Raw genomic sequence first — 25,538 nt, forward strand, 5'->3', positions numbered from 1 at the left:
TCTACCACTTGCCCATCACCGAGGAATCAGACGAGTTTATATCCTATGTCAAGAAATCATTCCCAGATTTCATTGGAGCTGAACTCTACACACTATCCGGGGCATATGCCAGATATACTAGCATCCACCTGGTCGATCCTTCGATATTGCAAGTTAGCTCGGATGGGAATACCATGATTGTGACGAATGGCTGTGCTGGAAAGGAATAAAGGGTATTATAATAGCGGGATGAATATTGTGCAGAATGTTGCAACTTCATCCCGGTCTTAACTTCTTGTCACACGGACTGTACGTTTACCTTCACATATACTTCACTAGCAGTGCTGGAGTAAAAGGCCGTAGAAAATAAGGAAGAGGCAACAAAAGTTTCTCCATTTTCATAGTAACTAATTGCGTGTCTCGATTTACATTAGGTGCGGGTAGAGGCCTCGGCCTACCCTAGACCCTAGTGTCACGAGAAGGGAAACAGAGACTCGGAACTCCTCAAATCAGCTGATTGCTCTAGCCTCATTCACTTTAGACATTTCAGCGCCCCCTGCCTCGCCCTCAGTATTCCATTCGAAGTCCGCGGAAAAAGTGTGGGATGAGGAAGCACCGCGGGCGAGCGTGGGTTGCTGTAGCCTGGAACGTTGACATATCAGCGTTTGCCATTACATATCCGATCAGAAGGTCATCTATAACATACCTCAAGCTTAGCACTAGTACAAAGATACTTGGGTTACCTAGTTCAATAATTGCGTGACTAATAAAGACTTATTATATCTTATTTATATTAACCCCCACCCCCCTCTCTCCTTAAGCAGCTAGAAGTAAGTTATTAAAGCTATAAATTAATTATTTTTAAAACTAATTAATACATTTATATATATTACTTATTTTATTAATCTAACTAACCTTTATACTTTTTATAATATAAGATTATAACTTTATTATTTTTTTTATATTATTTTTTTAATAACTTTAATTTTAAATTATAATAATTTAATAAAAGCTATAAGAAAGCACTCTAAAACTACTTTAATGTCTAACTATACCCCTTTCTATAGCTTAATAAAAGGTAAATAAAACCTACTTATCTTTTTTTTAAAAAAAGTAAGAATTAATTTTATATTAAACTTAAATCTAATAGATTTTAAACTTTCTTTAATTTATATTATTATATTTAATATTATAATTTATTATAATTTTAATTTTCTTTTATATTATTTATAATATTATTAAAAATAAATAATTAAAGAAAAGGTTCTAAATTAATTTAAATAATATTAAGGAGAGTTTAAATATTTTTTAATAAGTAATATCTTTATTTAAAAATAAAAGTAAAATTAAATCTTTTAATAAAGATAAATATTTTTAAAGTAATTAAAATTATTTTAAAAATTAAATTAAAAACTTAAAATTAGTTAATATTACTTTATTATTTATAATTTATACTTTATAATAATATAATAATTAAATAATAAACTTTAAAAAATCTTTATTTTTAATTATAATCCTTTTATAATAATAAAATAAAAATAATATATATATTTAATTATATTAATAAAAATATTAAAACTATTAAAATATTTATATAAAATTTAAAAGAAAAAGATAAGTTTATATTTAACTATTATAAATAGAATAAATTTAAAACTTTTAGTAATAATTTTAAAAGAATTTTAAAATATTTTTAAAATTATTTAAAACTTAATTAACTTTACTTATTAATAAGAAAATTAAGATTTTTAATCTTTTATTAATATTTTAAAACCTTAAAGTTAAAATAATAAGTTAAAAGTAATAATTTTAAAGTTAAATTTTATTTTAAATTATAAAGTTAAATTTTCTTAAAATTTAAATTAAATATACTTTAAAATTATTAAATATTAAAAATAAAATAGTTAAAATTACTTAAATAATTTAAATTAATATATTTAAATAAATTTAAAAAAATATAAAAACTAAAAATAAAATATAAAGGAGGTAATAAAACCTTTAATAAAAAAAAATAAAGAGGAGCCCTTTATAATAATATTATAGCTTTTAAAAACTTAAAGTTTATTATATATAAAAGTTAAAACTAAAAATTTTAAGGTAGGGGTTTATATATTTAATTTAATTAAAATATTTAAAGAAGTAACTTTAAAACTACTTTAAAACTTAATTTTTAATAATAATAAAAACTAATTATTTATTATTATTATAATAATACTTATTATTATACTTTAAATTATTTAATATTAATAAAAATTATAATATCTATAAATTAAATTTAAGGTTATAATAATTATTAATTAAAAGTTATTAAAAATAGAATTAAAATAAAGAAAATTAAAAATTATCTTAATTATTTATAAAAATAATATTTAAAATAAAAAATTAAAATAATAATTAAAGTTAAAAAAGAAAATAATAAAGGTTTATAATACTTTTATAATTCTAAAAGAAGTAATTATAAAATAGAGTTAAAAATATATTAAAATTAACTTTAATACCTAAACTTAAATAAATTTAGTTAGTATTTTTATAAAAAATTTAATTTAAAAATTAAAAATCCTTAGTATCTATTAAGGAAATTAATTATATTTTAATATCTATTTATAAAGTTTTTAAATCCCTTTTTAATTAAAAATTATTTTAAAAACTAAAAAAGACTTAAAATATTCTTATTATTAATTAAAAGTATTCTAAGTTTATTTTATTATTAAAAACTTTAAATTTATAATATTTTAAATAAAATTAAAAGTTATTTAAAAGATTAATAACTTTAATAGAATAATCTATATATTATTTAATAAATTATAAAATCCTTTATAAAAATTATAAATAAAATACCTATTATTATATTATTCTTTTAATTAACAACCCTTTTAATTTAAATAATAAAAAATTTAAAAAATAAATAAAAAGATAAACTATATAATTAAGTTAAAAAAATATTACTATCTTTTCTACCTTTTATTTATTATTATTAAAAGAATTAAAAATCTTAAAAATAATTAAAAGAAATCTAAAATTAAATAAATTACTTTTAATAAAAGTTTAATAAAACCTAATATTATTTACCTTTAAAAGGATAATACTCTTTAACTTTATATTAACTATTAAACTTTTAATAAAATAATAATTAAAAATTATTATCTCTTACTATTAGTTTTTAAGATTTTAAATTAACTATTAAATATAAAGTATTTTTAAAAATTAATTTAATAAATACTTATTATTAAATTTATATTTAAAAGAGATAAATAGAAAATAGTATTTTATATATATTATAATTATTATAAATTTAAAATAATATTATTTAAATTAATTAATACCTTATTATATTTTAATTATTTATTATAAAGGTTTTAATAATTATATTAATATTTATATAATTATTTATTTAAATAATATTTTAATTTTCATAAAAATAAAGAAAAATATAAGAAATATATTTAAATAATTATAAATTAACTATTATTAATTAAACTCTATAAGAATTTTAAAAATATAGCTTTTTTAAAAAAGATTAAGTTTTAAAATTCTTAATGAAAAAAGAATTTAAATAAACTTTAATTAAATTAAAATTATTTAAAAATAATCTATCCTACTACCTATTATAATATTTAAGTTTTTAAAGTTTTATAACTTCTATTAAAGGTTTATTAAAAATACTTTAAAATTACTTAACCCTAATAAATAACTATTTAGTATAAAATAGAATTAAAAGTTTAATAAAGTTAATTTATTTATACTTAAAATTTAAAGGCTTAAAAGCCTTTAAAAATTTAAAACTAAGTTTTAATAAATACTTTTATTTTAATATTATAATCTAATACTTTATATTTAAATTAAGTATAATACTTTAAATAAAATAACTACCTTAATAATCTTTTAAAAGTATATTATTAAAGATATATTTTAATAATATTTTATTATTTTTAATTAAAAATCCTTTAATATAAAACTTAACTAAATAACCTATAATAAAGAATTAAATACTATTATTAATAACTTTAAATATTAATAATAATACTTTAAGAAAGTTTAAAAATTTATTACTATTTTTTAAATTATAATAATTTTTATAAATTTATAAAATAAAAATTTAATTTAAAAATAAATTTAATAGTTAATATATTTAATTAAATTTAATTTTATTATTAAATATTACTTTAATAAAACTAATTTAATTAATAAATCTTTAAAAAACCTAATTATATATTAAAAGAAAAACCTTTAAATATAAATTAAATTCTAACTTTAAAATTAAAAATAGTTATAATTATTTAAAAGGATTTATAATTTTATTTAAAAACTAATAATAAGTTAAAATTTAAATTATAATTAAAAACATTATAATATATAAAGTCTTAAAAATAATTCCTCTTTAATAAAGTATTAACTTAAGTTTATAGTTTCCTTATAAGGGTAATTTATAATAAAAGTTTAAATTTAAATATATATATTTAATATTAATATAATATACTTAAAGCTTTATTTTCTATTAATAAACTTAATTTATAAAATTTAAAAGGAAAACCTTATAATTTAAACTATAATTAAAAAATATAATCCTTAAATAACACTACTTTAAATAGCTTTAATTATAAAATTTAAAATAAATTTCTCTATTAAAAGAAATATATATATATATTAAAATAAAAGCTTTAAGATAAAAAGTCCTATACACTTATTATAATAATCTATTAAGTAAATATTAAAAGTAAATAAAAATATAAACTTTTTTAAAAATACTTTTAATAGTTTAAATTAAAAGTCTTTATAATAGAATATATATACTCTTATATAATATATTAATATATATTTATATTATACTATTATTTATATAAAAGCTTATTTTACTATTAATTTTATTAAAATCTATATAAAAATTTAATATAAACTTTATAATTAAACTTTTAATTACTATTATAAATAATAAAAGTAGATTTAATTTTAATAATAATAAATTATTTTATTAAAATAAGTTTTTCCTTTTAATTTATACTATAATAAATATTATAAAGTTTAATAAAATCTTCTATAAAAATTAAATATAAATAAAGAATTTATAAAAATTATTATTAATTAAAATATAATCTTTACAAATAATTTTAAAAATACTATATAAACTTAATAATATAAAAACTATTATACTACTACCTATTATCTATAAAGTAATAAATAAATTAAAAATAAATTAAACATTAAAATAATACTTTAAATTATTTATAATTAAAAATACTTAAAATTAATTAAAACTATTATATATTATATTTTTATATATAATTTAATATAAAATATAATAATTAAAATAAACCTATTTAAAATATTATTATAGTATAAACTATTTTTATAATTTTATATAAATAATAATTTATTAAAAATAATATATTATAAAAAGGTATTAATAATAAAAGAGTAATTAAAAAACTTTAATAAATTTATTTAAAATATTAAAAAATTAAAAAAGCGATTAAAGTCTAAACTTAAAACTATAATATATATTATTAGTTTAAATAATTTAAAATTAATAAATAAATATCCTTAATAATTAAGTATTTTTATTTAAAGAATAAAAGACTAACTTTATAAAAACTAACCTATTTAAAATCCTAATTTAAATTAATAAATAAGCTTATAATTTAATCCTCTTTAAAAATATTTTTAAATATATAATATTTTTATATAAATTAATTAAAATTATAAATAATTAAAATATTAAAAGCTTATAATAGAATATTATAAATTTATTAAATTTAAAAATAAATAAGTTAAATAAAAGTTAAAAAATTTAAGACTATTAAAAATTAAAAGTATTCTTTACTATTTAATAAAATAAAAATAATAATTAAATAAATATAACTTTTAAATATTAAAGAATAAAATATTTATAAATAAAATTATTTAAAAATAATATAAAAGAAAACTTTAATATTTTTTAAAAAACTTAAAAATAAGTAAATAAAGGGTTAAAAAAGGAACTATTTAAACTATAATAAATAAAAATAAATAAATAATAACTAAATAATAAAAGATAAATATTAAAAGTAACTAATAAAATAAATAATAATAAAGTAAATAATTAATAAATAATTTATAAAAGTCTTATAATAAGTTAATAAAAATAAAATATAATTAAAATATAAATTTAATAAAGAGTTAATAAAATAAATAAGGGTAGAATAAATAAACTATAAATACTTAATAAAGTATTTAAAGAATAAATATTAAAAGAATAAATATTATTAATTAATAATTAAAGAGAGTTAATTATTTATAATATTAAAATTAAAGAAATTATTATAAAAAGTAATATAAATATATTAAAAATAAACTATTTTTAAATTATTTAGATTTATAATAAGTTAGAATTTACTTTAAAAAATAATATAAAGAAATATTATTATTCTACTTTAAAAACTTTAAATATTATCTTTATAATTTTAATTACTAATTTATAATATAATTAATTAACTTTTAAAAGGGGTTATTTTTATTTTATAAGTTATTTTTAAAATAATAAAAGATATTTTAAAATTATAATTTAAAGGTTTTATTTATTATATTTATAACCTTTTAAAGGAATTTTTAAATTAAAATATATTAAGTTAGAAATTTATTATTTATTAAAATAAAATATATTATATTATAATAATTATTTATAAAATCTTTAAAATCTTTTATAAATATTATTTAAATTATTTTGAAATTAAATTTTATAAGTTAAAGGGAATATAAGGTAGTTATAATTTATATTTAAAAATATTAACTTTTATAATTTTTATTTTAAAATAAATTAATATTATTTTATTAAATAAATATTAAATAGTTTATATTTAATATTAAGATTTATTACTTTTTTATTCTTTTAAATTATCTTTAAATTTAAGGTTTTTACTTTTTTAAAATATTAAATTATTATTAAAGTTATTAATAGATATATTTATTAAGGTATTAATTAATTAAATTTATAAAACTATAAACTTATTTATTCAAATTAATAAAAGTAAAAGTTTTATATTATTTATAATTTCTTTTAAAAGGTTTTTATAAAATAAATATTAAAGATTAAATTAATTATTAAAGGATTTCTTTAAAATTAACTACTTTATAATTTAATAAAAATATAAAGTAAATTTACTATAATATAAGGTAAATAATATTTTATAATATATTAATTATAATAAAAACTTTTAAATTAATAATAATATAAAAGATATTTTTATAATAATAGTTAAATATTTTTAATTTATTTTAAAAGGTATATATATATATATTATAAAATATTTAAAATTTAATTATTTAATTTTATATTTTTATATTTTTATAATTTAATAAAAATAATTAAATAAATTAATAATTATAAAAGTTTTTTATATTTTTATAAAAGAAGGTATAATTTACTTTTAATTTTAAAGGATAATTAAAATTAAATAAACTTTATAAAGAATAAAAAATCTTTAAAAGTTTAAGGAATTTTAATAGATTTTTTTATTTAAATTCTTTAATAAACTAATAACTTTTATAATTACTTTTTAATAAGTTTAAGGATTATATAAAGTAACTATAAGTTTTTATTTATTACTTTAATAAAGAGCTTTTTAAAGATTTTTTATTATTAATATTCTTATTATAATAATTTAAAGAAAAGAGTTATTAATATTAAAAATAATAGAGTTAATATAATTATTATTAAAGCTTTTAAAATTAAACTTAATTTAATAGAATATTTATAAAAGGATTTACTTTATTATTTAATAAAGAGTAATAGAAATAATATATAAAGCTATTAAAAAGAAAGATTATTTATAAATATTATAATTATTATTAAAAAAGAAAGTTATATAGTAAGGAAACTTATTAATTAAAAATAGGATTATTAATTAAAACTTTTAATTAATAAAAATTATTAAAAAACTTTTAAAAATTATTTAACTTTAATTATTTAAATATATTAATAATATTTATGATAATTATAAAGTAATTAAAAAATATTAAAAATTAAAAGAAGGAAGTTTATTAAAAACTTAATAAGATTAGTTATTAAAAAAAAAGAAAGTAAAAGTAAAGAGAGAAAGGTAATTATTTAAAAGAAAATTAATTAGTTTATACTCTTATAAAGTATAATAAAAACTATTAAAAGATTTAATAAGTTATTAAACTTAATTAATAGTAGTAAATAAAAAGTTTTTAAAAGAAAAAAATAAAAGTAATTAATATTAATTAGTAATAATAATTAAAAATAGTCTTTTAGAGAGAGATATAATTATAATAATTTAATAAAAGTTATAAAGAAGTATTTTAAAAGTACTTTAATATTTAACTATACCCTTTTTATAGCTTAATAAAAGGTAAGTAAAGTTTACTTACTTTTCTTTAAAAAAGTAAAATTAGTTTTATATTAAACCTAAATTTAATAAACTTTTAAATTTTTTTAACTTATATTATTATATTTAATATTATAACCTATTATATAAATTAATAATTTTTATAAATAATTTAAACTTTTTTATTATAAATTATAATAATTATTTTATAAATTTTATTAAAATAATAACTATTATTATAAATAATAAAGTACTTTTTATAATTTATAATAAAAAGTAATTAAATTATATATAAAGATTAATTATTTAAAAATTAAAGTTATAACTTTATATTTTAAAAAATATTAAAGTTACTTTTTATAATAAAAGTATAATTATTACTTATATACTCTTTTATTTAATTAAAAGATTATAATTATTAATCTACTTATTAATTATATAGTTTTACTTCTATTCTATATATATTTAAGGATATATATAGTGCCTTTATTTAATAGTAAGTACTAAAGCTCTAGTGCTTAGAAAGGATATAGTTTTAATAATGATAGTTATAATATGATAGGTGCTTGTGGCCTTAGCCTTGCGAAGTACAGACAAGGCTAAGAGGCACCGTCTTGAGGAAGGGCTTTATATCTCCCTGATCTGCTATCCGTAGCATTCCACATGAGCTGACCCAACGCCACACATTTAGAAAAAGTTCCAGTGCTCCCCGAATGACGAAAGCTCTGATATCCAGTCCCACATCTCCCCTTCCTTGACCCCAAGCGAATCATGCCTGTCCCAAAGTTTAACAAGCACAGACGTCGCAGTAAAACTATTCGCGCAACGTGTTACACTCCAAATATGGCGTTGTGTGGCGAGCACGCACTCGCGTTGTTCTTTCTTTTGACACGCAGCGCCAGCGATAAATGTTGGCCAGTTGAGACATCTTAGAAGCGTTGCGTCAGAGAGATGAGTAAGGGCCGAAATGAAGTCGTCAACCATCACTTGCACGGCAATTTCTTCTTGGGCCAATGTATATGACACACCCGATGCGTAAATGGCAGCCGACTGTTGCCATATCGTGTGGAGGCCTACCAGAGTTTCGTGAGACAACGTTCTAGCTCTGAAGTCCAATGCTTTCGCTTGCATGGCCCAGACCTTGGCGTCAAAATGCTGGAGCGCTTCTAGTTGTGACCGGATTGCGTCTGTCGTGGACTTCGGTGGCACGTCTGATGGTGAGTCTTGCCTCGAAGAACGGTTGTTTCGGAAAAGCACGGCTACAGCTTCAATGCATTGGAGAATCGCTGTTGGACATGTCAGGTTGCTTAGAAGTTGTGGCCTCACCGGATCTTCTGCTGATTTTGGCATATCGAACAATGTCGCGACACTACCAGCTGGCGGAAGAGTCTGGCCAAAGATCTCAAACCTACAGCTCATCAACTTGGGTGCTTTCCAGAAGGAATTATGTGGACTCACAAGGTAACCTCATGGATGAAGCCCTCCAAGACCGTAGGGAGATAGGACAGGTCTGCATGGAGACTAGCACTGAGCAGCTGCTTGGCTCCCTCGATATGCACCATCCACGAGCCACTACCGCTCTCGAATACTTCCACGAGAGCAAGAAGAACTGCAGTGGCGAAAGTGAGTACGTCTGGAGACCCATTCAGGTTGGTAATGTCTCGCGAGAATAGATTCAGCGCCTCCTGCTTGTGGTTCCAGAACTCTTCTAGCAACCTGGAACAACGGTAGTCGTTGGAAACCGACACATAGCGCTCTTTGACGCAGTTGGACCGTGATGACGGCCCAAGAGGCCCACTCAGTTGTGCCACGGTGGTGCCTGTCATGTAATGGATGGCATGACAGGCAGCAACTGCCATGATGGCACTTGTGGTAGCTTGACACGAACCAATCATTGGTAACACCTCTCGATAGGGATTATTACACTCTTCGCTGAAGGCGAAGAGGTAAGAGACTTGCCGCACAACTATATGCTTTGTCAATGTCTCGTTCGTTAAGCGCTCGTTGAGAGAACATCTGAGAGCATATTCTTACAATAGTCCAGAAGGTATCGGTCATTATAACGCAAGGGTTGCAGCATGGGCTCAACAAGACCTTTTGAAGGTGCGAGTGCCACAAGACTCGTTGTACTTGATGTTGACGGTACTTTCGATGGTGATGTTGGCGGTGAAGTTGGCCATGGTGTCGGCGGTGATGATAAATGACCGAGATCGACTTTCTTTTTCTTAGGCTCGTAGGCTGAGATGACGAGTTGGGGCCGCGGACGTTTGTTACTAGCTTGTAGGGGAGGTGGCTTGCTCTCGTAGGTTCGACCCATCATTTGGCCCCGGCTTGCTACGCCGCTCACCCATCTCAGAGGTTTGCATGCATAACCTGGGCATTCTGCACCTCTCTGGGCGCATTTCCGGCAACGCGGCAAGCTGCCGTCACACTTGAGTCGCTGACGCTTGCAGTTCCAGCACTTGTTCCTCTTCTCAATCTCCGCAGGATCCGCGTCCATAGTCCTGAAGATGTCTTCTGGTCGCGAGCAGCAACTGCAGGCCAAGTACGCTCAGGAGCAGCCAGCCCAACGGGGTTCTCGGGACGTTTCTCGGGACGTGGCGATCTGACAATGACGATGTGGATCTCAGCAACTCAAAATGCCCACAAGTCCTCACGCTAGCGTCATTGCGCCTTGGCTTCCTGATTGAGCAATGCTGCGCTAGACCGCCGCGCTATTACGCTATCACATATGCCCGGTATGTACTTGAGTAGTCAACCTCAGACCCACCCACGGCTCTGGTACCCACTTACCGAATATGGGCAGTAAAATGCAATCCAAGACTCAAGCACTCTCGAGGGTCTACTACATAAAGTAAAAACATGATCCCGCTACTTTCTACCTCCGTCTGGAGGGCCTACACGCAACAACTATTCACTACCGGATGTTAAGGATCAAGGGTATATTCTGACTCCTACGATGACGTTTCCTACACGATCATCCTCTGGACTTCACTACCCTCCGGTCGGGGGTAGTGTCAACAATGACGACAACGCAAACTCAGAGGAAACTTGCAAGGTCCATATAACGCCACAAACAGAAGAGGCTGTCTCGGGAATATACAGGTCCATCACAAGGCAATCAGAGGCATCGGACGACGGAGACTCTTCATCTACCGAATTGGAAGAGTATTTGCGCAAGGAGCAGCAGAACACCACGCGGCCATTGCCTCTCAGCGTCTGCTTCAAGAACCTCTCAACCTATGGTCGCCCAGGAGGCTCGGTGCCAGTCAAAACGCTAAGGCATGCCATCTGGCGGACACTAACTTTCCAGGATGTCTATGAATGGACCCTGAAGAGATACATGTCACCCGCCAAAGTAGAAGACGGCCATGCCCTGATCAGAGATTTTTCTGGCGTGGTAAGAAATGGCGAAATGATGCTGTGAGTGAAACATTACTAGTACAATCCGAATACTCGAGCACCCGGCTAATGTCTGTTAGTGTTCTCGGAAACCCTGGCTCAGGATGCAGCACGTTCTTGCGCACCTTAGGCAACGATCACTCATCGTTCCTGGGAGTGGGCGGATTATTGAGCTACTCGGGTCTGTCCCCACAAGAAATCTCCAAGCATTTCCGAGGACTTGTCACATATGTGCCAGAAGAAGACATTCATCTCCCGACACTCACCGTGCGCCAAACCCTCGAGTTTGCATTGCAGAATAAGACCCCGAAGCGATGGACCCACCGAACCGCCCAGTTTGTGCAGGAGTTCGGCAAAGCATTTGGCATGTCCCACGTCATGGACACTCTGGTAGGCAATGAATTCATCCGGGGGGTGTCGGGTGGAGAAAGAAAGCGTGTTTCGATCCTCGAATCACTGGCATCGGATGCATCAGTGAACTGCTGGGACGGGTCAACTCGTGGCCTTGATGCCGCCTCTGCCCTTGATTTCATCAGGTCCTTGAGAATCATGACAGATGCCTGCCAAAGAGCTACAGTCGTATCTCTCTATCAGGCATCAGACGCGATTTACAAGCTGATGGACAAGGTCGTGCTCATTGACGAGGGCAGGATGTTGTACAACGGCCCAGCGCAGCAAGCAGAAGCATACTTCAACGAGCTGGGATATCTCCGTCTCCCACGACAGACCATGAGCGACTTCTTGACCAGTGTCACGACCGGTGATCCCGCTGTCATTCGCGACAACAACGCTAGCTTGCCGCGCGGTGCCATCAACCTCGAGCAAGTCTTCCGATCGAGCCAGGCCTTCAGGGACGTCGAGGCCGAAATCCAACGGTACGAACTTGACTTGAGGAAGTCTTCCGAGAAATCTGCCCCGACTCAAGCCGAGAAAAGCACTTCTTTTACTGTTCCCACGAAGCAGAAGATCCACCAGCACTCGAAGGACAACAAATCCAGATTTGTCTCCTCGGAATCTCCTTACCACACGTCACTCTTCCGCCAGGTCATTCTCTGTTCCAAACGCGAGTACTGGCAGCTCGTGGGCCACCTGAATCCTTTCATTTTCAAGATGATTTGTGTCATCGTGTGCAGCTTTCTCCTGTCTTCCATGTTTTACAACATGCCTAATGACACAGGAGGTGTATACTCTCGAGGAGGATTTACTTTCTATTCTGCTGCTGTCATTGCTTGGTTCCAAATGTCCGAGATGGAGATATCGTTCCGTGACAGGATCATCGTCAGTCGCCATAAAAGGTTCGCCATGGTGCGACCGAGTGCGGTGGTTGTCGGCAAGGCTTTGTTGGACATTCCATCGCTTCTATTGCTTTCCATCATATATTCGACCATTTCCTACTTTATTGCCGGCATGAGAATGGAGGTGAGTTGTACAAACTGTCTGACCCTCAAGTCTCCAGCTTGCTGACGCAAATGACAGCCTGGTGCATTCTTCATCTTTTTGGCTGCGGTATTTTTGTGCGCCTATGCATTCACCGCCGGGTTCCGGGTATTCAGTGCTGTTTCGCCGAGTCTTGAGGTTGTGTTCAGATATGCAGGTGTATACCTCCAGATTGGCATCGCCTGTGGTGGCTATGTGAGGCCGCTTGAAAGTCTAATATCTGATGTACCTTGGGTTGGTTGGCTAGCAGTAAGTACTAATTCGAGAGCTAATTCTTGTACAAAATCTGATCGATGCTACAGTACTTGACACCCGTGCCTTACACGTTTGACATTCTTATGTCTGCCGAGTTTCAGGGACGGAGCTTCCCGTGCAATCTAGATTCACTGATACCCCACGGGCCAAGCTACGACAATCCTGAATTTCAGAGCTGTGCCTCTACAGGAGCCTCTCGCACCGGTGTTCAGGGTGACGACTATCTTCAAGGTCAATTCGGCTTCGGTGCCCAGAATTTCGGGCGCAATTTTGGCATTCTAATTGGGTTCGCTCTTGGTTTCTTGCTTTTCAACATGTGGTTGGTGGAAAGCCTCGACTGGGCTCAGAATGGAGGCGCACTTCACGAGTTTGCCTCCTCTAAGAAGAGACGGCATATCACGGAGAAAATCGACGAGGAGAGCACCGAAGATTTCCGCGTCGAGGAAGAGCCATCGTCTCAGGAGGAGGCTCCGGAAAAGCTCCACCATTCTGGGGCCACCTTTTCTTGGCACAACCTCAACTACAGTGTCCCACACAAACATGGGGAGAAGCAACTGCTGCGAAATGTTTCGGGATTTTGCGAGCCTGGCAACTTGACTGCACTTGTTGGGGCCTCTGGTGCTGGCAAGAGTACTCGTGAGTCGTCGCAAATCAATGCATTGAAATGGACATGCTAATAACCTGGCAGTGCTCACTGTGCTTACCCAGCAAGGACAGGGCAAGCTCTCTGGTGACATGACTGTGGACGGCCAACCAGTTGGGCCCGCCTTTGGAAGAACAATAGGCTATTGCCAGCAGATGGACATCCATATTGACACAAGCACTGTTAGGGAGGCTTTCGAATTCTCTGCACTTCTAAGGCAGAGCCAGGAAACCCCCGACGGAGAGAAGCTAGCATACGTCCACAAGGTGCTCAAGATCCTCGGTATGACTGAACTGCAAAACGTGGTCATTCGTTCGCTGTCATTGGAGCAGAAGAAGCGCACAACTATCGGTGTCGAACTGTGTGCAAAGCCTAGCCTTCTATTGTTCCTGGACGAGCCAACGAGCGTGAGTGTGACAGGTCAGCATAGTCGTGGCAGATACTAACCGGGTCACAGGGCCTTGATTCGCAAGGCGCCATGAATATTATCAGGCTTCTGAGGCGACTCGCAAATGCTGGTCAAGCCATTGTTTGCACCATCCATCAAGCAAACCAAGAGCAATTCGACAACTTCGATCGAGTTTTGGCTCTTGAGAAGGGAGGCAGCGTGTACTACTTCGGTGCGGTGGCAAACGTCATCCCTTACTTTTCTAGGCACGGTGTCGATGTCCCAGCGGAGAAGAACGTGGCAGATCTCTTAATCGAGGTTGCTGCACGCAAATCACCGGCCGAGACCCTTCCCAGTTGGTCAAGCTTATGGGCTGACTCACCCGAGGCCTGTCGAGTCAACGAGAAGGTCGAGAAGATAATGAGTCTGAAACCTCAATCCTCAAGTGGCCGGGCGGCACCTGGCAAATCCTCCATCGAACAAGAATACGCCTCGTCAACTGTGACGCAGATTTCTCTGTTGACCACGAGAACTTTCAAGCAATACTGGCGCGCGCCTAATTACATCTACTCCCGACTTTACGCTTCCGTCATCCATGCCGCTCTTAATGGCCTGATCTTCTTACAAGTCAACAACGCAGTTGCGGGGATGCAATATCGCATTTTCTCGTGCTTCCTGGTGCTGATGCTTGTGCCCGAATTCATCAACGCGTGCGCCTTGATGTTCGACGAGAACAGAAACGTCTTTCTTGGACGCGAATACCCGAGCAGAATCTACGGCTGGGTTGCCTTCTCCACAGCAAACATCCTTGCCGAAATTCCTTACGCACTGATTGGAGCAGTCATATTTTACTTGCTCTTCTACCTCCCCGTCGGTTTACCATTGGGCGTCCCTGCAGTATACACATTCATGATGATTGTTATGTTCCACCTCTTCATCACGAGCTGGGGCCAATGGATCGCTGCCTTGAGCAGTGATGCTTCAATGGCGGCAAGCGTCATGCCCTTCTTCGTCATCGTCTGTGAGCTCTTCAACGGCGTTCTGCAGCCTCGGGGGCTCATGCCGGCCGTTTGGCGATACACAACTTACTACCTCGGACCATTCACATACTGGATTTCAGGAATTGTCACGATGATCTTGCCACAACTGGCAGTGCGGTGCGCTGAATCTGAGCTGGTTCGGTTCACCCCGCCCTTGAATACAACCTGCGGCGACTATGCTGAGGCATGGTTGGAGGGAGCGAACGGTTATCTAGCAAACCCAGATGCTACATTTGAGTGTGGATACTGTCTGTACGCCTCGGGAGAAGAAGTAAGTGAAATACAATCCTTGAGCAACAGCGATGTACTAACCATACTAGTATCTTTCGAACCTTGAGCTCAACAGCTCCGTAGCCTGGCCTTACTTCGGGATATTTGCCCTATTCGTTGTGACTAATTATCTTTTGGTCTACCTCTGGGTTTACATCAAGTCTGTCAGGAATTGGCTACCGTGGTGAGCTGGCTCGGAGACCATCGGGAACCTCTTATCCAGAACATAAAGTCCAGCAGTAGGTACAGTATAACACATATACTTGGCGTGAATCTCACAAAATAAAAGTATCTTATCTTTTGAGTAAGAATGAGAAAGACTAATTACTATTTTGTTTCCTCGACATCTAATTTGTGGACATTTTAGCCTTCATTGCTACCGCCCGTATCACCACCCGTGCCGCCGCCGCCGCATACAACTTAGGTTTCAAAATGTTTCCAAAGCCGCCAGACCCGACGTCAAGTAGAAGGAGGACATCTTACCACTCAGCAAGGTCTAAACTATGAAATTAAATCTATCCCCCTAGGATTAATAATTAAGCTAAAAAGGATGTTTTATTTATTATTACTAAATATAAAGAATATATCTACTAACTACTCCAAGTTATTCTTATATTCTTAATATTTTTATAGGAGATAATAAAAAAATCTAGCTTTATAACAATTATATCAACTTATTTTAACTAAGTTATATTTATAAAAGGAGGCATATTGGATCCAGCTTCGGATCGGGCAAGGAGCATACCGATCACCAGCTCAGGACAAGGAAACTCTATGTAACCGATGTACTAGTGCAGTCGTTTCAGTGTTCACCCTCATAGTACTTTACTGCTCATAGCACTTTACTGAGACCCGGCCCAACCTTGACGACCCTGCTCGCCACCAACGCCAGCGTCGATGCAGCCATCAATGCCCCACACCAACACACCAGCCCCACCCAGTCTCGGCCTCTACCCACTATTGCCCCCGCGATCGGGTTGCTGACCAGCACGCCGACGCCCACCGTAGCAAGCGTCATCCCCAGCCTGGTCCCGATCTTGCTCTTGTCCGCAGAGAGGCTGACGACGCCCGCGGCGGGGAGGCCCATGAAGGTCCCCGCGCAGACGCCGATCAGGACGCAGTAAACAACAAGACCGGGCGCGGTACGGATGGCCAAGAGACAGAAAGTCAGGACGGCGCTGAGAAAAGCCGCCATGGTCTGCACGTTGATGGAGCCGATCTTGTCCGCGTAGTACCCCGGCACCGTCCGGCCGAGGATCGAACACCCGTTGATGACGACGAGGAGGTACCTCGAGAGGCCCGGCGAGACGTCGGTGCGGTCGAGGGCGAAGAGCTGGATGTAGTAGAGGACGATGTACAGCCCCATGAAACCGAGGGCGAGGCCCAGGTTGAGCAGGAGGTAGGGGGCATCCGTGAGCGCGGCGCGGTCGACTATGCTCCACGCTGCTGCCGACGGCGGGGCCCTCGAGCGCATGCACGCGGTTGCGACGGTGTTGGTCCCCAGGATGATGAAGCCGATGACACGGACGGCCCAGCCGAAGCCGATGCGGGGCTGTAGCTGCTCGAAGACGATCGGATAGATGACGCCGCCTGTGGGATGTCAAGCGTCAGCCATGTTGTCTCGCAGTCGCTTGCCCGCCACCAGAGGCATGGCAAGGGGTCGGAGCACCACGGACCGAGAGCAGCACCAAGGGATGAGACGCCCATGGCCAGCGCCGTGCGCCGGTGGAAATACTGGGAGACGACCGCCGGCGCGGGCAGGTACAGGCAGCCGAAGCCGAGCCCCATCATCACGGCCTGGGCCAGGAAGACGTGCCAGTACTCGGTGGCGATGCTGGTGAGCATCATGCCCAGGACCACGAGCACCAGGCCCACGCCGAGCAGGGAGCCGAGGTGGCCCGCGTCGAATACCGGGCCGGCGATGACGGAGACGAGAAACAGCAGGAAGGCCTGGGTTGAGCCGATCCACGCGATGGTGGACGACGAGTAGGAGCTGAGGAGGTCGAGCTGGTAGAATGTCTGGAAGGCTCCGTATGCGTTCATCAAGCCCCTGAGATGACGGGTGCGAGTTGTCGTTAGCGGCGTTGGAACGGTGCAGGCGGGAGGGATTATGGTGTTTGATCTTACCATGTGTTGAGATTGAGTGCAAAGGCACCCACGACTTGCAGCCACGCAAAGAAACCTTCTTCCGGAGGAGCAACATCTTGACTCCCAGGGTCGGACCGGGCGGCAGTTGGGCCGCCTTTCTCCGTGATGACATTGCCGCTCTGGCCAGAATCAGTGAGATTGGTATCAGTCCCGCCTTCATGGGCTGCTTTTGACAATTCTATGCTCATTTTCCTGCATTTCTTGTCCATATACCGTCATCCCTGTTTGAAACATGCGATGTGAAGCGCGTGTGTGTGTGCGTCGAAAGGTACCTGCAGAAATCCAGTCAAAGAATGGGGGATGAAGAACGGCAGCCGAGGAGATAGTCTTAGCAATAAATAAGCACTCTATCCACGCTCGTGCTACAACATGGTGTAGGCAAACAGCAAATGCAGACCCCCAACGCAGTGCTTTGGAAATGAAATGGACTCAGGCCCGGCCCGAGAAAGGAACATGTTGGGGCTTATCGTCGCATTTAATCCATATCCTGGTACCAACAACACTTGGACTGCAACTAGAGTCTTGGAACCAACATCTCCCATGTCTCGAGTTCCCAAAGTGCATGGCAGGGTGCCCAAATCCAGAGGCTAAGGGTTAGGATGACGGATGTTGGATCAAGCTTGCACCAACCGCGACCTTTGAGCACCTGCATTTTCCTATTTGGGAAAGGCAGTCGGCCGTTGGTTACGGTGTAAAGGCAGCCGACGTGTTGACATCCATGGAGACGACCTGATACCAACATGCATCGGAAAACCCCGCACGAATGGCTTGAACAATATTGAAGACCACCATGACAGCTTCGCTTGACCCACTGACAGTATTGGGAGGCTGATTGACCACCATCCGCCCTCTACTAGTAGTTACTCATAGCAATGACCGACCAAGCTATTGCCCTCATTCAACAACTGAGTTCTCTGGGGGAGAAACTGTCTTCGGGTGGCGATGGAGATCAAAGCGTGCGGAATGAAGCAATCTTTTTGAGTCGAAGAATCGCCACGAGCCTTGAGCAGCCACAGAACGTCGCCGTTGACCTGGCATTTTCTGTAATTATATCCAATCTCTCTGTTTCTTTCCTCTCTCTCCACTACGCACAAACATAGGAGAGTCGTACTAACCTCACATAGCCCTTCTTGGCCGTGGCTGCAAGAGTGGCCGACGGCTTAGACCTCTTCAAGCACATCGCAAACAGCAAGGGACCGATGACCTCCGGGGACCTGGCGTCTGCTTCTGGAGGCGAGGAACTACTGATCAGTGCGGCCGCCAAGCTGGATGTGGAGCCAAAAAAAACCGATTTTACTAACAGCATCGCAGGTCGGGTGCTGAGGCCCCTCGCAACGATCGGCTTCGTCGACGAAGTAGGCGAACGGACGTGGCAAGCCACGCCCATCACAAGGGCAATGGCAACGGAGGAAGTCGCCTCCGGGCATCGGATGGTGTAAGCCACACTCCCAATCCTAAGCTCAGAGGTCACCCTAATAATGCCGGGAGGCCAGTGGCGAGATGATCGTCGGCGCCGCGCAGAAGGCCCCGGATTACTTCCGCGAGGGCGGGTACCGCTGCCCCACCGAGCCGCGCGACGGCCTGATGCAGTACGCCTTCCGGACGAAGCTGCCGACGTTCGAGCTGTTCAGGTCGGTCCCCAGGGTCTTTGGGGACTTCAACACGTTCATGGGGAACACTATGGGGGCGCGGCGGTACTGGGTGGACTGGTTCCCCGTGCAGGGGCGCCTGGCCGACGGTGCCAGGCCTGATGCCGCTCTCGTCGTGGATGTTGGCGGTGGCAGGGGCCACGACCTGCTCGCGTTCAATGCCAGGTATCCGGGGCGGGGGCGTCTGGTGCTGCAGGACCTGTCGTCCGTGACGGGTGGTCTTGGGGATGTCGACCCGGCTGTTGAGGTCATGCCGTACGACTTTTTCACCGAACAGCCTGTCAAAGGTGATGGCCCCGGGCCTTGTTTTCCGGCTCCATCTTGCATCCCCCCTTAAAGCATGACTGCTGACTCCCGACAGGTGCACGCGCATACTTCTTCCATCACATCCTCCACGACTGGTCGGATCAGTACTGTCTGAAGATACTCGAGCAGGCCAGGAAGTCCATGACACCAGGGTACTCCAAGCTCCTCATCCACGACCTCATCGTGCCGGAGAGGGGGGCTGACAAGTTCACCGCGGTGTTTGACCTGGTCATGATGGCGTTCAACGCGGGCATAGAGAGGACGGAGAGCCAGTGGAGGCAGCTGCTGGGGAAGGCGGGGCTCGATGTCGTCGGGGTATGGCCTCCGCCGGAGGCTGGTGCGGATGGCATCATTGAAGCCATGCTGAGTGAGTGAGTGATTGATGCCGTGGGGAAATATCTAGGGAGTTTACGAACGCAACCGAAACACCAGGGTAGCCAATGAGGCTTTTCTGGATTATTCGTCCTACGTCTCAGTTGCATCGTGACACGGGGCTCAGCAATGCCGTGCAGCCGCAGAAGCTGGCTCTTGCTACGACTTTGGCCAGCTGAATGTGACTTGTGGCTGTGCAGAAACTCCGCACCGATTTCTGTGTTCAAGAATCGGGCATTACCATGTCAATGGTTGGGAGAAAGTGTCTCTTGAAGACCATAGCTATGAGCAACGGAGGTTGGAAGTGGCTGCAAGCGGCTGAGAGGGATCAACCATTCTATATCACATTGAGCATGGGAGTATGGAAAGTTAGATATAGTTTTCGATTTCACTAGTAAATAGCATTGATCTCTCCCACCGTTACACTAGCCAATCTCACAGAGTCTTCTTTTTTGACGGCTGTACAATCTTTCTCCCGTGGGTACTTCCCGCATCAGTATTTGCCCTCTGAACCTTCTCCGGTTGCGTATTTCCGCTACGAGGTGCCACCTGCACATTCCCCGACTGAGTTTTCGCCGACTGGGTGTTTCCTGTCTGAGTATTTCCCCTCTGAATGCTTCCGCTGTGAGTATTTCCCGTTTTAGTATTATCCTCGTGGAACTCAAGAAGCATATCAATACAGAAGGCGCCGGCCTTTTCGAGTTCCTCATCGAGACTTTTGCGATCCTTCTTTTTTTGCGGGTCCGTCATCAGATTCCGGATCTTGGTCGAACTGGTCTCAAGCTTGCCCGTCCTGTCCGGATCCGTGAGGAGCCTGACCTCACAGTCACCCGCGCCCTCGATTGTGCTCCTCCACACCACGCCCTCGCGACCAGCGGCGTGGATGCGGCCGATACATGACCACGGCTTCCACCCCCCCTTGAGGTTCCGCGGTCTCCCATCCTGCTGCCACGCCTCCTTGTCCATCCGCCGCGTGGCCTCGGTGAAGATGATCTTCCTGCAGTTGGGGTACGTGGGGTAGAGGATGGGCCTGTCGAAGACCAGGTGGTCGGGCCCCTTCAGGCTCAGGAACTCGATGGCGTACCCCTCAGCCAGGGCGAGATTCTTCACGACCTCCAGGTACCCCTTGAACGGGTCGAGGCCGGGGAACGTCCACACCTTGGTGTGGCTCGCGAGCCCCGTCAGGCTAGCCAGGCCGCCCCTGAGCAGGTCCTCGCGCTGCCTCTGGTCCAGCATGACCTGGGTCGCCGGCTCCCCCTTTGCCCTCCTGGTGGCCTCCTTGGCGCGGAGCTCGTTGTCGCCCGTCGGGGCGACGATGGTCGCGACGATGTTGAGGCCTGGGCCGCTGTTTTTGAATCCGTCCAGCAGCGTGTCGATGTGTCCTCTGTGAGGCGGGTTGAACGCGCCGGGGTAGATGATTATGTGGTTGGCTCGGTCTGGGCGGAGGAGAAATTTATGGTCGGGGTCCGACAGCACGTTGTCGAGAGGTCCGCTTTTCGCGTTCTTCCAGGCTTTGATGACACTGCGTCCATTTTGGGTCTCCTTGTCGACCAGGAGGAGCCCGAGGTTGTCTTGTGTCTTCAGCTTGGCCTGGGTGAGGAAGTACTGCAGGTATCTCGGTTCGGCCACCATGACTGCCTTGGTTAGAGATTATTTTGCAAATTGTTGTTGCTTCCGCTTTGCGCTTAATAAAATATCTGAAGTTGTTGGAAAGTGTCTTGCTTCGAGGGGCTAAGACGTCCACTTGTCCGTCGTACGCTGCGGGTGAGCCGGGTCGCTGGTCACCTTTGTACTATTTAGGGTGACAGGCTGTGCCATAGACTCTGAAAGGATGGTTGGGAGTTGGCATGGCCTGAAGCACACGGGTCAGCTTAGTGGTCGGCCTCAAGTATTGTTGGGTGACTTGGAACACCAACAGCATGTGTGAAGATGGGCCGGGTCGCAGGCCTGAGACAGCCCTCCAGAGCGGACGACCACAAAGAACGACCACCAACCGAACAATGAATGAGCAGCTGCATTGTTGGATTTTGAATGAGACTACAATCAATTATGGGCGGCTTGTGTAGAAAAAGGGTGCTCTGAGATTTTGACAACCGACAGGACTCGTGTCATGAGTCGGGTGCAGAGACCGCAGAGCATGTGCAGCTAAAGAATGACAATGTAAGACTCACTAATAAAGACGGCCACGTGGGTGTGGAAGTGGATTTACACAGCCTGCTGACAGAGCCGCACTAAGAGACCTGTGCCACATGCCGCCACCCTGTTGCTCACTCGGCGGCCTACGCTAAGAACGCTATGTATAATTGGATTAGGCATTTTTTTGTCCCTCAAAAAAAAAAAAAGAAAGAAAGAAAGAAGAGATAGGTCTTTATACAGGACATACAGAACACCTGTGCGGTGCCTGAACACTGCGCATTGCTAGTTCTTAGTCTATAATTCAAAGACGATTATAGAGGTTCCGACAAACAAGACGCCCCAAATCCCCGTCCGCAGCGGCAGCCGATGCAAGCCGAGAGGAACATGCCGGATTGACGAGTGGCGATGTACGAGGGTAATGATTCCGGGGAAGCCGACCACTTAATGAATCGTTTTACGAAGATGGCGAGTCGGGTTACATAACTGGGTAATTTCGAGGACTTTTTGCACGGACTGCCAGTGGGTGAGGATGAAGAGTTGAGCGAAGAACCGTTCGATCTGGAAGCATTTAAACTAATAAACTCAACGGCCCATTTAGAGATGTGCGTCCAAGCGTAGGCGGTTGTGGGGAGTCTGCTACCTTTTATGAGATTTTCAGCATGACTTGAAAATGCGAAGCACATGGCATGCCCTGCAAGACATATCCCTCCGGACAGGTTGGAACCTTGAACAGACTCGAGACTGCTAGTGTCGGCCGAGCGCGGACTGTTCTCACTCGTAGGGTTCTTTGATTCCCCTTGGAGCATGATATTTCGAGATATATACTTGTTGATAGCAGTGAGCGTGTGGTGTGTGCAAGGCCATGGTCTGGGAGGCGGTGATGCGGGTCTAAAGGTGGAGGGAGAGTCGTCGGTGATGATGGCCAACGGCCCCTGGGTCCGTGGGACTTGTCCCGGGTTGATGATGAGCCAGCCTGGTGGCGACATCTCTCAGTTTTACTCTTTCTTCGCCAAACCTCAATATTAGTAGTAGTGGTACACAGGAATCAATCACATACATTGCCATCACCAACACAGCCCCATCTACAGCTCTTCGTGTCTACAGATATTTCTCGCCCGTTTAACTTGAACGTCACGCCGGCGATTGGAAGGTCCCATAGCAATATCTCAACAAGACGAGGACGACCGCGCTGGGCGCAAGTCACGCTCCTGCATAGTTACTGCAGGACCCCATTTGATCCCACCCTGGGCCAGAACACGCAAGAACCTGCCCAGGTTGACGTAAGCAAGGATTGAAACCGCCAGAGCAAGCCTCGATGGAAGAATAAATGTCCGTACTTTTATCCACACACCCACACGTGCATTCAACCATACCTCACACTCCCACCACCCTCCCGGAACCAATCATCCTCAGCCAGGCTCTCCTCGGGCGACGCATAGTTGACAATAGTACTCCTCATAGCCGTGTACGCCCGATACGCATCAACCCCGTTCTCGCTCCCCACCCCGCTGGCACTCGTGATCCCGCCCCACGGACTACTAGGATCATTCCGGTGGTGCGTGTTAACCCACACGATCCCCGCCTCGATCATCCCGGCGACCCGGTGCGCCCGCGACAGGTCCCGCGTCCACACGGCCGCGCCCAGCCCGAACTCGCTGTCGTTGGCGAGGGACACGGCCTCGGCCTCGGTGTCGAAGCCGGCCACCACCACGACGGGGCCGAACGCCTCCTCGCGCCAGATGCGGGCCCGCAGGATGCTCTTGGGGTCGGAGGTAGAGGTAGAGGTCAGGACGGTGGGCGGGTAGAAGTACCCCCGAGACAAGTCCGTCCCGTCCAGCCCGCTCGCCCCCGCCATCCGCGCCCCGCCGACGACGGCCCTCGCGTGCCCACCGCCCACAGCCTCGTCGACGAGCGCCTCGACGTTGTCCAGCTGCCGCCTCGAGATCAACGGCCCCATCGTCGAGGCCGGGTTCGCGGGCGACCCCATCCCGCGGGCGATAGACTCGGCCTTGGCAGCAAGTTTCTCAAGCACCTCATCCAGCACGGAATTCTCGACGATGATCCTCGTAGCAGCGACGCACGTCTGCCCGCTGGCCACGAACGCGCCGAACGCGGCCCCGTTGACCGCAGCATCCACGTGCGCCTCCCTGAATATCACAAGGGGCGCCTTCCCGCCCAGCTCGGCCGTGAACCGCGCCAGGTTCCCCCCCGCGAGCGCGCCGATCGCGCGCCCCGCGGCCGTCCCGCCCGTGACGTCGACCTTGCGCACGAGCGGGTGCGCGGCCAGCGCCGCGCCCGTGGAGGCGCCGTACCCGGGCAGCACGCTGAACACACCCTCCGGCACGCCGGCGCCGGCCAGGATCTCGCCCAGCCGGAGGGTCGTGAGCGGGGTGAGCTCGCTGGGCTTGACGACGACGGAGTTGCCGGCCGCCAGGGCGGGGGCGATCTTCTTCACGGCGATGAGGAGCGGGTGGTTGAAGGGGGTGATCTGCACGACTACGCCGAGGGGGACGCGGTCGACCCAGTTGTGGAGCTGGCCTTGGGTCGGGAGGACGGGGCGCTCTTCTGTGCGCAGGAGGGACGCGAAGTACCTGAACCAGCGGACGAGGGAGGGCACCTGGGCGTTCATCTCGCGGGCTGCGCGCCCCGTCTGGCGGACCTCGAGGGCGATCAGGTCTGGCAGGGAGGCTGTTAGGAGGGACGCTGCCTTGTCGAGGACGTCGGCGCGGTGGTGGCGCGGGGCGCGGGACCAGGCGCCTGATTTGAAGGCTGCGTGGGCCTGTTGGACTGTGGCTTCGACATCCTCGGCGGTGGCGGAGTGGCTGTGGGCGAAGACCTGGCCTGTTGCTGGGTCTTCGATTGGGATGCTGGTGATGGTGTGAGTGAGTGTTCTTTTCGATATGATGCTCAGACAGACACAGACAGTCTCACTTACAGCTCACCCCTTCCGGGCTGGTACTTCCCGCCCACCCACAGCTGCGCCGCCGAGTCCGTCCCTGTGCCCTCTTCGGCCATTCTCGTCAATCAGCCCAGCCGTGTTATGTGTTGGTGTGTCTCAACTCGGCTCGGCTCGTCCTGCCCTTCTGTCCTGTGAGTGAGCGAGTGAGTGAGTGAGTGAGAGTGTTGTAAGTGAGACCAACTGACCGAACAAAACACGGACCCCTCCTCAGCCAGCCCCTTGCCGACTCGATT

General features: G+C 40.0%; 6 protein-coding genes across 6 annotated transcripts; 2 read left to right on the forward strand and 4 right to left on the reverse strand.

Moving 5' to 3' along the window:
* Positions 1–9,754: 9,754 nt before the first annotated feature.
* KVR01_007922 (uncharacterized protein) lies at positions 9,755–10,850 on the reverse strand (the record flags this gene model as incomplete). The annotated part of the gene is made up of 2 exons (XM_044785335.1): positions 10,335–10,850; positions 9,755–10,266 (listed from the first exon to the last, which is right to left on the reverse strand). The coding sequence occupies exons 1-2, from the start codon at positions 10,798–10,800 to the stop codon at positions 9,755–9,757; spliced, it is 978 nt and encodes a 325-aa protein (XP_044642900.1). The 5' UTR covers positions 10,801–10,850.
* Positions 10,851–11,259: 409 nt separating this feature from the next.
* Positions 11,260–15,923, forward strand: KVR01_008031 (uncharacterized protein; the record flags this gene model as incomplete). The annotated part of the gene is made up of 7 exons (XM_044787756.1): positions 11,260–11,723; positions 11,783–13,121; positions 13,179–13,388; positions 13,442–14,030; positions 14,083–14,444; positions 14,495–15,736; positions 15,786–15,923. 7 exons carry the CDS (start codon positions 11,260–11,262, stop codon positions 15,921–15,923), a joined length of 4,344 nt encoding a protein of 1,447 aa, XP_044643009.1.
* Positions 15,924–16,567: 644 nt separating this feature from the next.
* Positions 16,568–18,071, reverse strand: KVR01_008047 (uncharacterized protein; the record flags this gene model as incomplete). Its single annotated transcript, XM_044784366.1, has 3 exons — positions 16,568–17,325; positions 17,412–17,785; positions 17,863–18,071. 3 exons carry the CDS (start codon positions 18,069–18,071, stop codon positions 16,568–16,570), a joined length of 1,341 nt encoding a protein of 446 aa, XP_044643025.1.
* Positions 18,072–18,755: 684 nt separating this feature from the next.
* On the forward strand, positions 18,756–20,213 carry KVR01_008242 (uncharacterized protein; the record flags this gene model as incomplete). The annotated part of the gene is made up of 4 exons (XM_044784051.1): positions 18,756–18,926; positions 19,008–19,318; positions 19,377–19,819; positions 19,894–20,213. 4 exons carry the CDS (start codon positions 18,756–18,758, stop codon positions 20,211–20,213), a joined length of 1,245 nt encoding a protein of 414 aa, XP_044643220.1.
* Positions 20,214–20,579: 366 nt separating this feature from the next.
* KVR01_007734 (uncharacterized protein) lies at positions 20,580–22,539 on the reverse strand. Its single transcript, XM_044793889.1, has 2 exons — positions 22,127–22,539; positions 20,580–22,062 (listed from the first exon to the last, which is right to left on the reverse strand). Exon 2 carries the CDS (start codon positions 21,840–21,842, stop codon positions 20,646–20,648), a length of 1,197 nt encoding a protein of 398 aa, XP_044642712.1. The 5' UTR covers positions 21,843–22,062; positions 22,127–22,539; the 3' UTR covers positions 20,580–20,645.
* Positions 22,540–23,709: 1,170 nt separating this feature from the next.
* On the reverse strand, positions 23,710–25,361 carry KVR01_008310 (uncharacterized protein; the record flags this gene model as incomplete). Its single annotated transcript, XM_044790766.1, has 2 exons — positions 23,710–25,213; positions 25,282–25,361. The coding sequence occupies 2 exons, from the start codon at positions 25,359–25,361 to the stop codon at positions 23,710–23,712; spliced, it is 1,584 nt and encodes a 527-aa protein (XP_044643288.1).
* Positions 25,362–25,538: the final 177 nt, after the last annotated feature.

Source organism: Diaporthe batatas, assembly GCF_019321695.1.
Source record: "Diaporthe batatas strain CRI 302-4 chromosome Unknown Contig00009, whole genome shotgun sequence".
Classification (NCBI taxonomy): domain Eukaryota; kingdom Fungi; phylum Ascomycota; class Sordariomycetes; order Diaporthales; family Diaporthaceae; genus Diaporthe; species Diaporthe batatas.